Source organism: Rousettus aegyptiacus, unplaced genomic scaffold (genome assembly GCF_014176215.1).
Source record: "Rousettus aegyptiacus isolate mRouAeg1 unplaced genomic scaffold, mRouAeg1.p scaffold_m13_p_3, whole genome shotgun sequence".
Classification (NCBI taxonomy): domain Eukaryota; kingdom Metazoa; phylum Chordata; class Mammalia; order Chiroptera; family Pteropodidae; genus Rousettus; species Rousettus aegyptiacus.
In genome coordinates, this window is record NW_023416306.1 from 86,268,508 (window position 1) to 86,282,056 (window position 13,549).

At 34.6% G+C, this 13,549-nt stretch overlaps 1 protein-coding gene across 1 annotated transcript in view; it reads left to right on the plus strand.

Moving 5' to 3' along the window:
• Window positions 1–13,549, plus strand: part of NEMF (nuclear export mediator factor) — a 49,406-nt gene that overhangs the window by 18,748 nt on the left and 17,109 nt on the right. Inside the window, exons 16-18 of the mRNA XM_016126929.2 lie at window positions 271–359; window positions 9,219–9,322; window positions 10,600–10,662. Of these exons, the coding sequence (XP_015982415.1) occupies window positions 271–359; window positions 9,219–9,322; window positions 10,600–10,662 (256 nt within the window). The remainder of the gene's footprint in view (window positions 1–270; window positions 360–9,218; window positions 9,323–10,599; window positions 10,663–13,549) is intronic.

A 13,549-nucleotide genomic window follows, 5' to 3' on the forward strand; every position in this document is an offset into this window, starting at 1 on the left:
AGGCATTTAGTATCTGGTAACCGAATGATAACTTTTTGTAATTCATAGGCTTAAGCAGATATTTGTATACAGTAAATCTTTGACTTAAGTTATTTTAATATTTAAGGCAAAAATCATTTCATGATTATTTTCATGTGTATATAGTATGTGTATGAATGTAGATAATGTCATTTTGTGATATTTAAAAAATTATTTCTTACCCTATCATTTACTTGATGTTATTTAAATAAATTCTCAACAAGTTGTTTAAAACTCTTTTCTTATAAATAGGCATTCAAATCAGCAGAAAAGAAAACAAAGCAAACCTTAAAAGAAGTCCAAACGGTTACCTCTATTCAAAAAGCAAGAAAAGTATATTGGTAAGCATTCTACCTTTTTATTTGTAAGTATTTATTTATTTTTAATAATTTTTATATTTTTCAACTATAGTTGACAAAATTATATGAGTTTCAAGGGCACAAACCGAGTGATTAGACATTTATACAACTTATGAAGTAATCACCCCAATAAATCTAGTTCCCATCTAACACCGACATAATTATTACAATATTATTGACTGTATTCCTTATGCTATACTTTATACCCCCATGACTATTTTGTAACTACCAATTTATACTTCTTCATCCCTTCCTCTTTTTCAACCATTCCCCCAACCCTGCTCCTGTCTGGCAACTGTCGAAATGTTCTCTGTATCTGTGAGTTTGTTTTTATTTTGTTTGTTTATTTTGTTCTTTATATTCCACATGTAAGTGAAATCATATGGCATTTGTCCTCTGTCTGACTTACTCTACTCAGCACAATATCCTCTAGTACCATCCATGTTTTTTTAGATGGAAAGAGTTCATTTTTTTTATGGCCAAGTAATATTCCATTGTATATATGTGCTGCCTCTTCTTTCTTCTTTGATCCATTGATGGTATGCCCAGGTTGCTTCCACATCTTGGCCATTGTAAATAATACAGCACTGAATATATGGATGCACGTGTCCCTTCATAGTAGTATTTTGTATTTCTTTGGATAACTACCCAGAAGTGGTATAACTGTGCCCTTTGTCTCTTTTTTATAGCCTTTGATTTAAAGTCTGCTTAGTCTGGTATAAATATTGCGACCTCAGCTTTGTTTGCATTTTCATGAAATACCTTCTTTTCACCTCTTCACTTTCAGTCTGTGTATGTCTTTTGATGGGAAGGGAGTGTCTAGGCAGCATATGTAAGGGTCTCGTTTCTTATCCGTTCAGCCACCCTATGTCTTTTGATTGGAGCATTTAATCCACTTAAGTTTAAAGTTGATAGATAAGTAGTTATTTCCATTTTATTATTTACATCTTTGATCTTTGATCTTAAAAAAGTCTCTTTAATATATAGTAATACTGGTTTGGTGATGATGAACTCCATTAGCATTTTCTTATCTGGGAAGCTCTTTATCTCTCTTTTAATTCTGAATGATAGCTTTGCTGGGTAGCATAATCTTGGTTGTAGGTCCTTGTTTTTCATCACTGAGAATATTTTGTGCCAGTCCCTTCTGGCTTGCAAAATTTTTATTGAGAAATCAGCTGACAGTCTTATGTAAGCTCCCTTGTAAGTAACTAATTACTTTCCTCTTGTTGCTTTCAAGATTCTCCTTTGTTTTTAAACTTCGCTATTTTAATTATGATGTGTCTTGGTGTGGGCCTCTTTGGATTCATCTTGTTTAGGACCCTCTATGCTTCCAGGCTTATATTGTTGTCTTTTCTTCTCCAGATCAGGGGAGTTTTCTGTCATTTCTTCAAAAAGATTTTCAATCCCTTGTTCTCTCTCTTCTCCTTCTGGTACCTTTATGATGCGAATGTTGATAGGCTTGATATTGTCCCAGAGGCCTCTTAAGCTATCCTCATTTTTTTAGATTCTTTTTCCTACTTGATGTTATACTTGACTGTTTTCCTGCTACCTTATCTTCTAAATCACTGATTCAATTCTCTGCTTCATCTAACCTACCATTGATTCCCTCTACTGTATTCTTTCATTTCTATCTCTGTTGAAGTTCTCACTGAGATCATTGAGCATCCTTATAAACGTTATTTTGAATTCTGCATCTGGTAGATTGCTTGCCTCCATTTTGTTTATCTCTTTTTCTGAAACTTTGTTCTATTCTTTCATTTGAGACATGTTTCTCTGTCTCCCCATTTTGGCTGCCTCTCTGTGATTGTTTCTGTGTATTAGGAAGAGCTGTTTTTCTCCCAGTCTTAGTAGAGAGGACTTATTAAGTAGGTGTTTGTGGAGCCCAGTGGCACAGTCTCCCTGGTTCCTGAGCTGGGTGCTCCATGAGTGTCCTTTGTTTGAGTCGTGTGTACCCTCCTGTTGTAGTTAAGCCTTGATTTCCTTGGGCACATCAGGGGATAGGGTTGACCCCTCTGGCTGATTGGTGGTGAGGACTGGCTGTGACTACAGTAGGGGAACTGTCGTGCAGGGGCTGACCCTATGGAGCAGGATTTGCTTTAGGAGAGCTCTGGTGCCTCCCCAGTCTGCCCTTTGGGTATATCATCCTTAGAGGTGGCCGGGTGGTACTCTGGCTCAGTCTGAAGCGGGCCACCAGGCACCTCCTGGTTGGGGCCCTGCTGCAGGCCAAGTTTAGCTACAGCCTATGCCCTGCTTAGGGCCACTGGGCGTAAGCCAGAAAGCAGTCCACAAATAGGTCCTACCCATGCTGGACTTGGAGTTGACTTGAGGGGCCAAACAGCGAACTGAGGCCAGTTACTATTAGTTCCAGGCTTGGGGCTGCTCAGCAGGAGGTACGGGGCATGCTGAGGCTAGATGCTGCTTGTTTAGGTTTTGTAAACCTTTGAGAGGTTTTAGGAAAGTCCAAAGCATGAGCCAGTACAACTCATTTTTATGGAAAAGCCACCTGAAATGCGTTAGTTAGGTCCACAAGTTGTTGGGTAGGGTCCTAGGAATCACCAGGGTGGGGGGACAGTGTTAGCCAGGTTGATGGAGACTCAGATAGGGCAGCTTGCTGTGTCTGCACACTGGTAGTGAGGAGTAAACTGGGTTCCAACAAAGAAACTGGATTCCGCCAGCAATTTTGTTTCAGAGAAAGCTACCTCTCCACCCTGAAGCCAGACAGTTTAGTTCTTCTCCACATGTTCCCAGTGCTCTTTGTGCTGCTGCCCAGTGTGGAGCTCAGAGTGAGTCCTGAGTCCATCAGCAAGTAAGTCTGTATGTGGGCCTTTTAAGAGCAATGCCTGGGACTCCAGCCACCCTCTGTCTCACTCAGCCACAATCTCCACTGGTTTTCATAGCCAGAAATTGTGGAAATTTCTCTTCCTAGCGCTGGAACCCTAGGCTGGGGGGGTGGGGCAGGGACCCCTCTCTCCTCAGGGGTGACCACCACAGCCGAGATATCCCCACTGATTTTATCTTCCATACATGGGTATGGGACCAACCCTTTCCATGTTTCCACTCCTCCTACAAGTCTTGATGTGTTTTTTCTGTATATCCTTAGTTGACTTTAGGACTTCTGTTCAGCTAGACTTAAGGCGGTTCTCGATAGTTGTTCTGAAGTATGGTTGTAATTTTGATGTGGTCATGAGAGGAAACAAGCATAGCATTTACCTGTTCCTGTATTTTTGCTGGAAATCAGTGTTCTACCTTTTTATAATTTAGTTTTTGTTTTTATCAAAATTACACATGCATATTGTTTAGAAAAATCAAGCAGTTCTACAAAACTAGTTACAAAAATCATAGTCCTGCAGTTTTTTACCCCTGCTTTTATTGCCTCCTCTTCCAAAGAGACTACTTTTATACTTTTAGCTCTTAGCTGGTTCTTTTGGTATGTACTTCCTTTTCTTATATTACTGCTTCTTAATTTTTCTTTTCTACACTTTTTTAATGGCATCCCACTATGGAAAATGAATATTTTATTCTTTTCACTTGTGCTCCTTACATACACACGCACTACCCAGCCTTCCAGTATAGTAATAATAATGATAAATGACATTTATTATTAACATTTTTATGAATATTTAAATTGTAGTCACAGCTGAGTCATGTATTAGTATTAATGTTTTTCTTCCCTGGTCTACTTTTTGTCTTATCTGAAGTAATTCTTGTTTCATTTGTTGTCTTTTTCTTTTTGTTTTTATGATTAATTCACCTCCATTCTTTCAAGTGTGCTCAAACACATTGGAATTCTATTAGTATCATCTTCTTGCAGAAGTTTTTCCTGGAGCTTTTTGACTTTTATTCTAGATTGGTTACTCTAAGCATCGTAAGATCTTCACTTGTTGTTATCCTGAAAGTTCTCTTTATCTCTCTCTCTGTTAGATTCTCTGTTCTGTTTTTCATACTTCCTTTGTCTTTATTAGAGTTATGTTGCACTAGAAGCTTAATGTGAAGTGTGTATAGTAGGTAAAGTTTTTGAGATATCTAAACTGTAAAAACATGAGTTTACTCTTGTACTTAATAGCTTGGCCGGGTATAGAATTCTAGTTTGAAAATGTTTTCCTCAGATTTCTAAAGGTATTGTCCATGTTATCAACTTCCACATTTAATCTTAAGAAGTTTGGTGTCATTTTGATAGTTGATATATAGGAAACTTGTTTTTGCCTTTGTGTGCTTGTGGATATTTTTCCTCCCTCTAAGTTGTCCAGAATTTAGCAATGATGTAGATCGGTAGGGATATTTTTATCCATTATGCTGGATACTTTGGATACTTTGGGGGCTTTTTCATTTGTAAACTTTTAGTACTGAGAAATTTTCTTAAAACATTTCTTTGGAAACTGCTCTCTGTTTTTTGTTTTCTTTTTCTTTCTTTTTTGTGCTTTCTCTCTGAAAGTCTTATTTTTTAAATAAGGAGTCCCTGGACAGTCCTACAGTTTTATTGCATTTTCTGTTTTTTAACTCTTTATCTTTTTGTTTTATATTCTGAAGGGTTTCCTCAACTTTATCTTTCCACCGATTTTTTTAAATTTTTTAATTTTTATATCACGTTTTTAATTTTCGGCTGTTTTTGGTTCTTCGAATGTTCCTGCTCTAGTTTTTTTATACTAATTATATAAGAATAATTTGGGTATATTAAATTTTATTTAGTATCCCTTTCCTGCCTGTCTCTGTCTTTTCCTAGCTTTTTTGGTTTTGTCTCCAGTTTTCATGTTAGAGACTTTGCTAATGTCCAGTGGTTCTTTTTTCTTTCTTTCTTTCTTTTTTTTTTAATTTTTAATTAAGTTTATCAGGGTAACATTGGTTAATACAATTATATAATTTTCAGGTGTACATTATCATTTTACATCTGTATATATAGTGAGTGTACCACCCAAAGTCCAGTTTCCTTCAGCTACCGTATATTTGATCCCCTTTACCTACTTCACCCTCCCCTTAAACCGTATATTTTACCCTCTTTACCCCACCTCACTAGTAACCACTAGTCTATAGTCTTTTGGTAACCGTTAGTCTATATTCTATGTCCATGAGTCTCTGTTTTTCCTGCTCATTTGTTGCTGTTAGATTTATATCCCACATATAAGATATGTGATTTTCAACTTTTTCTGTCTGGCTTATTTCGCTTAGCATGATTATCTCGAGGTCCATCCATGTTGTCGCAAATGGCAGTATTTCATCTCTTCTTATGGCTGAGTAATATTCCCTTATATAAAGGTACCACAGCTTCTATAGCCATTATCTGTTGTAGGACACTTCGGTTGCTTTCATGTCCTGGCCACCGTGAATAATGCTGCTATGAACATCAGTGTGCAAATATCTTTTTGGATATAGGTTCTCAAGTCTTTGGGGTAAATACTCAGTAGAGGGATTGCTGGATCATATGGTAGGTCAATTCTTAGTTTTTGAGGAATGTCCATACTGTTTTCCATAGTGGCTGTACCAAATTGCAGTCCCACTAGCAGTGTATAAGGGTTCCTTTTTCTCTGCATCCTCTCCAACATTTATTACTTGTCCTGTTGATTATAGCTATTCTAACAAGTGTGAGGTGGTATCTCATTGTGGTTTTGATTTGCATTTCCCTAATAGCTAGTGATGTTGAGCATCTTTTCATATATTTGTTAGCCATTTGTATGTCCTCTAGAGAAAAGTGTTCAGGTCCTCTGCTCATTTTTATTGGATCATTTGTATTTTTGTTGTTATTGAGTCATATGCGTTCTTTGTATGTTTTGGATATTAGGCCCTTGTTGGAGGTATTGCTTGCAAATATATTTTCCCATTCGATGGTTCTCTCTTTACCTTGTTGACGATTTCTTCCAGTGATTCTTGATTGTCTTCTCACATTTTATAATAGAGTATTAACAGCTGATTGGGAGTTCTCTGAGTATTTGGGCTTGTGAAATGATCTGTGCTGGCCATTTTGTTTGGAACTCTCAGTGTCTTTACCTTTTTTCCTCTTCAGCTTATCTCTTTCTAGAAAAGAGTTTTTTCTCTCCAGCTTATAAAGTGAAGACCTGGTTGTCTGCATTATGGGAGTCCAGTGGAAATAACAGACTAGGGAGTCTCAGTGTGCAGTATTTCATACATTTATTTAACTGCTCTGTTTACATATGTTACCCTTACTTAAAGCTGTGTCAAATTTTCCGTAGTCCCTACATCTTTGTACCCTTTCTAGAGAATTAACTTCTGGCCTTCTCTTAGTATATGGAAGGAGCAGTTCCCACCATGCTCAGAGTCGGAAAGAAGATCTGGGGAGGTAATTGCTTTTTGATCAGACTTTTAGTCAGTCCTTCTGTTTTTAACCCCATCTTAAACCCTATTTCTAGCAGTACCTTACACTGTTATCTTTTAGCTTTTTATGGGCTACATAATTTGAATTGATTTATTTCTTGGCTTTTCCACTGTCAGCTCAGGATTCTGCTTCTTGAGTCTGATCACTCATCCATTTATTTTCCAGCTTTCAGAATTTCCTTCTCCTCCCCACCCCATCTCTGACATCTCTATTAATGAATAGGCTTGACCTGTAATTTTTATTTCTCATAATGTTTATGTTTGGTATTGGTATCAAAGTTATATTACCTCATAAAAGAAATTGGAAAGAGTTCCTTTATCAGTTGTTCTTAAAGATTTGATGGAATTCACCTGTGAAGCTGCATACTCCTGGAGTTTTCTTTATAGGAAAGTTTTTTTTTTTTTTATTACATTCAAATTCTTTAGTAAATATAAGGACTACTCAGTTTTTAGTTTTGGTTAACAATGTTTTTCTAAGATTTTGTCTATTTTGTCTCAGGTTTGAAATATACTATGAAGTGTTTATAATATTCCACTTACCTTGTTATATCCCCTAAGAGGTTTAGTGACATCTCCTTTTCATTCATGGTAGTTGTTATTTGTGCCTCCTTTTGTTTTTATAGGTCTGACCGGAGGATTTTCATTGTATTAATATCTTTAAGGAACCTATTTTCGACTACCGTTTTCTATTGTATATGTGGTTTCCATTTTATTGTGTTTTTTTATCCTTCTACTTTTCTTTGGGATTCATTTGCAGTTCCCTTTCTGATTTTTTGAGATAGAAGCTTAGTACATTTTTTTTTCTCCATTCTCTTTTAAGGCAATAAGTTTCCCTCTAAGCTTGACTTTGACTGCAACAAAAGTTTATTATGTACTATTTTAATTATCTTTCATATCAAAATATATTCTCATTTCCATTTTTATTTCTTCACCCATGCATTATTTAGAAGTATATTTATTAATTTCCAAATATATGGGGCTTTTTTGTTTATTTTTGGTTACTGATTTCTAGCTTAATTTGCATAATGGTCATAGATAGTATTCTGAATTATCTCAATCCTTTGATATCTGTTGTTTAAACTTGCTTTATGGCTCACCATATTTATAGTCAGCTTCATTTATAAATGTTTCATATATAGTTGAAGAGTGTCTTTTCTACAGTTGTTGAGTGCATTTTTCTATCAGCTAGGTCATATTTATTAACCGTGTTCAAATCTTTGAACAAGTTTACTATTTTTTTATGATTGTTTTTTCAGTTATTGAGAGAAAACAATCATTAAATTATCACGTAATTGTGGATTTATCTGTTTCTTTTCTTCTGGCAGTTTTCGCTTTATATATATGAGGCTATGTAATTAGATGATACAAATATAGAACTGTTCTATCTTCCTAGTGAATTGAGCCTTTTATTAACTTTAATGAAATATCCTTTTAAATTATTTTTTCTTTCTGTGTGAGATATTAAAACTATATCAGCTTTCTTTTGGTTACTATTTCCATGGTCTATCTTTTTCCATTATTACATTTCAGCTTTTTATATTCTTATATTTTAAAGGAATTTTTATATATCATTGTTATTTTCCAGTTTGACAGTCTTTGCATTTTAACGAAAGAATTGACTACATTTATACTTAATGTAATTGCTGATATATATGGGTTTAAATTTACCCATCTTACTATTTGCTTTATATTTGCCCCATTTGTTCTGTGTTCTTTCTTGTTTTCCTTATTGCTTTTTTCTGATTTTGAGGGGGAAGTGGGCCTGTTAGTTGTGCATTCTTTTACTAGAATGATTACAAAATATGTCCTTGATTTATCTGTCTTATTTTTTTGTCCATGTGAATTTTACTCACCTCTTTACTATCAATAGTAAAGTGGTTAAATAAGCATAGTACATCCATTCAGCAATGAGAAAATTATATGTTTAAGTGATAAAAGAAAGCAATATGCAAAACAGTGTGTGTTGTGTCAAAAAAAAAAAAAAGGTTTAGAGTAAGCATTTATTTTAGCTTTTGTATGTATAAAAAAACCTCTGAGGAGAGATACACAGGAAACTAATCATAATTGGCTCCCTTTTTGATGGTGGCGGTAGAAACCAGAGGGATTCAGGATCTCTCACTATACCTTTTTATATAATTTAAAAATTTTTATTTTGAACCATGTATATGTATTAGTTAGTCAAAAATCAGATTATAAATTAGGGATCAAATCTTTTCGCCGTTATATTTTGGGGGATATGAGGGTGTTTGGTTTAATGCCTGCGTTCAACCTATCATCTTTAACCAGAAGTTTTTAAATTTCAGATTAAATGATAAAAAATTATTTTGGTAATCGTATATAATATAGGAAAAATTTGTTTATTGCTATTACATGTCATTTTCTAAATGTTATACAGATATACACTTATTATTCTTTGTTGTGATGGTATGTATTAATCATATTTTGTTTTCTTTGTTGAAAGGTTTGAATTTAAACAGCTATAAAGGAGATGATAACTTTTTTCTTTCAATTTGATAGGTTTGAGAAATTTTTGTGGTTCATTAGCTCAGAGAACTATCTAATTATAGGTGGACGAGATCAGCAACAGAATGAAATAATTGTAAAAAGATATTTGACACCAGGTAAGTAAGATTTAAAATCTAAAGAATTTTCTCTTAAGTAATTATATCAGTTATCTCAATATTAAGTATACATTTTCATCTTAAACTTCTTTGTTGACAGATTTAATTGGTAGAAAGTTTGATGCTTGATAGTTTACAGTTTGACAGTTCTCGTTTTAAGTGAATATTTCTAATGAAGTAATACTGAGCTAATCCACAGTTTTGGGCTTTTGATTCTCTACTACTTTGACAAAATAGCTTTAAATCCTCCAAAATATTGTAGATCAAAATTTTTAAAGCTTAATTTTTCAGTGCCAGACATTTTTTGCGACCTTTTTTCATATTTAGAAATAGGACTTAAGCCTTGTGGAATAAGGCCTCGTATTTATTTTTGTTTGCCGATCACCACCTCACAGTGGCTAAACCCTCAGTGGTGGGTATCAGAAATTAATAATCAATATCAGAGCTAATCTGATGTCCACTGAGGGTCCTGAACCAGGAGAGAAAACAACAGGGATCACGTTACATAGTGCTCAGGTTTTGCAGTGACTGCTCATTTTACGTATTAAGAACCATGAACTTTCCTTTTCTGATTGACCATTCACTCCTACATTCAGCTTTTACTCTTTGGTTCATTCATTGCTATAACATACTTAGAATAAAACTGGAAGTTCTCATCATGGCTTACAAGACTCCTAGCTGCTTCTCTAGCCTCATTTCTTACCACTCTCCCCTCAGCCTGGCCTCCTGACTTCTCTCCATGAATGTAAAACATCTGTAGTCCTCAGGACCTTTCTATTTTCTAGGATGACCTATGCTCCCATATATCTCTCACCCTCCAGCTGGCTAGCCTAGGCTTGCTTACATGATAACTTAGCACATTCCTAAGAGAGGGGAAGCACACAGGCCATTCCAGGCCTAAGCTGGGAACTGGCACTTGGTCACATCTGCCACATTCTACTGGCCAGGACAGGTCGCAAGACAGGACCAGATTCAAGGGATGGGGAAGTGGACTCCACCTCTTCATGGGAGAAATTTCACAGTCACAGAGCAAAGAGGTGCGGGTAGAAACAGAAAGGAATTGTGACCATTTTTGTAATCTGCCATATTAGCATTGCTGTCCTATTATAAGGAGGCCTATGAAAAATCTCTTAGTGGTAGGAGATGGATTTTTATTTATATGCCTTCTTATCCCTTTTATAGATTTTGAACCCTTAATAAATAAATAAATAAATAGATAGATAGATAATTTTAACTAAAAAGAAACAGGACTTAAAATATTATTTCTTGTTTTTAAGGGGACATATATGTACATGCTGATCTTCATGGAGCTACCAGCTGTGTAATTAAAAATCCAACAGGTAATATATTTTTGTTATTCAAAACTTTAGTTCCTTTCTTTAAAATAATTTTAGTATAAGACAAAGTTTGTCAGTAAAGACAGTACCTAACTTTAAGTCATGGATAGAAAACCCGATACAAGGTCAACAAGGAAATAGAAGATTTGAACAATACTATATGTTAATTAAGTCTAATACATATCTCTACTACACTCTACCTAACAACAGTAGATTCTCATTCTTTTCAAATGCTTCTGGAATGTTCTCCAGGATAGACCACATGATAGTCTATAAGTAAAGTCTCAATAAATTTAAAACTACTAAGTTCACACAAAGTAAGTTTTCTGACCATAGTGGAGTGAAATTAGAAACCACTAATAGAAAATTTGAAAAAGTTCACAAATGTATGGAAGTTAAACACCACACTCATAAATAATAGGTCAAAGAGAAAATCACAGGAGGTTTTAGAAAATACTTTGAGGTGAAAGAAACGAAAACTATCAAAACAGTAGATGTACCAAGAGCAGTGCTTAGAGAGGATTTTATACCTGTAATGCTTATAATAAAAAAGAGGAAAGATCTCAAATCAATAATAAATTTGTACACATTAAGATCTAGAAAAAGAAAATCAAGTAACCCATAGCAGGGAAAGGAAGGATATAATAGAGTGGACATAAATGAAACAGAATAGAAAAAACAATAGAGAAAATCAGCAGAACCAAAGTTGGTTCTTTGAAAAGATCAATAAAATTGATAAACCTGTGGCTAGACTGACCAAAAAAATAAGAGGAAAGATTGTTGTATAGCAACAAATTAGATAATGCAGATGAAATAGATAAATTCCTAGAAAGACACAAACTGCCAAAACTGACCCAGGGTGAAATAGAAAATCGAAACAAACCAATAATAAGTAGAATTTGAATTAGTAATAAGAAAAATCAACTCAAAAGAATTCTTGGGTTCATATGGCTTCACTGATTATTTCCACCAAACTTTTAAAGAAGATTGAACAGCAAACCTTCACAAACTCTTCCAAAAAATAGAAAAGATGGGAACATTTTTTTAACTCTATTATGAGGCTGTTTTACCCTAATAACACCACCAGACAAAAACATCACAAGAAAAGAAAACTATAGACCAATGTCACTAATGAATATAGATACAAAAATATTTAACAAAATAGAAGGAAACTGAATCTAGCAGTATATTAAAAGGATTATACACCATTACAAAGTGGGATTTATCCCAGGAATGCAAGGTTGGTTTTAAGATATAAAAATCAGTATAGTACAGTATATTAATAGAATAAAGGACAAAATCACATGATCATCTCAGTTGATGAAGAAAAAGCCTTTGGCAATAATTCAACATCCATTCGTGATAGAAGCACTCAACAAACTAGGAATAGAAGGGACTTTCTCAACTTTTTAAAGAACACATATGAAAAGCCCACCGCTAACAGTTGTACTTAGTGGTGAAAGACTAAAAGCTTTCCCCCTAAGATCAGGAACAGAATAAGCATATCTGTTCTTGTTGCTTCTGTTCAACGTCATATGGAGATTTTATGCAGGCCAGCAAGCAATAAAAAGTATCCAGATTAGTGAGGAGCAAATAAAACTATCTCTGTTTTCAGATGACTTACACATTTAAAACCAACTATGTGCATAATAAACAAACTCAGCAATGTCCAGGATACAAGATCATTACAAAGGTCAGTTCTATTTCTGTACATTAGCAATGAACAGTAGTAGAAAGTTAATAAAACGTCCACTTATAATAACATTAAAGAGAACAAAATGCTGAGGAGTAAATTTATCAAAAAATGTAAAACATACACCCCAAACTATAAAAAATCATTGAAAAAAATTAAGACCTAAATAATTGGAAAGAAGTGTTCATGGATTGGAAATATCAATATTGTTCCAATGGCAATACTTCCCACATTAATCTACAGATTCAGCGTGATCCCTCCCAAAATTCCAGCTCCCATTTTTTTGCAGATGGGCAAGCTGATCCTGAAAATTCATGTGGAAATGCAAAGAACCCAGATTAGCCAAATCATTCTGGATGATGAAGTATAAAATTGGATGACTCACACTCGCTGATTTCAAAACCTCCTACATAACAACAGTAATCAAAACTGTGGTATTGGAATGAGGATGAGCAAGCAGATAGGTCAATGAAGAGAATTGAGATGCCTCATTTTTGGTCAGTTGATTTTCAACAAGGGTGCCAAGGCCAATGGGATAGGCCAATCTTACAATAGATGAGCTGGGACAACTGATACCCATGTGCAAGAGAATGAATTTAGATCCTCTACTGCATACCATTTACAAAAATTAATTTTGATGCATCAAAGACCTAAACTTAAGAGCTAAAACTATAAATTCATTAAAAGAAAATAAGACAGAACTCTTTATAATCTTGCATCTGAAGTTATTGCTTAGATATGACACCAAAAGTATAAAGCAACCAAAGGGGAAAAAAACACATATATTGGACCTAACCAAAAATGTTAAATTTAAAGGACACTATTAAAAAAGTGAAAAAGACAACCCACAGAATGGGAGAAAATACTTGTAAATCATTTATCTGATAAAAGACCAAAGAACTCTTTAAGATTCGATAATAGAAAACCCAGTTTAAAAATAAGCAACAGATTCTGTAGACATTTCTCCAAAGATAATGTAAATGGCTAAAAAGCATGTAAAATGCACAGCATCATTCATCATTAGGGAAATGCAAATCAAAACCACATTGAGATGCTACTTCATGTCCACTAGAATGGTTACAATAAAAAAACACAGTAAGTTTTCAGTGAGGTTGGGACCCTCATACGCTGCTAGTGGGAATGGAAAATAATGCAACTGCTATAGCAAATAGTTTGACAGTTTCCCAAAAAGTTAAA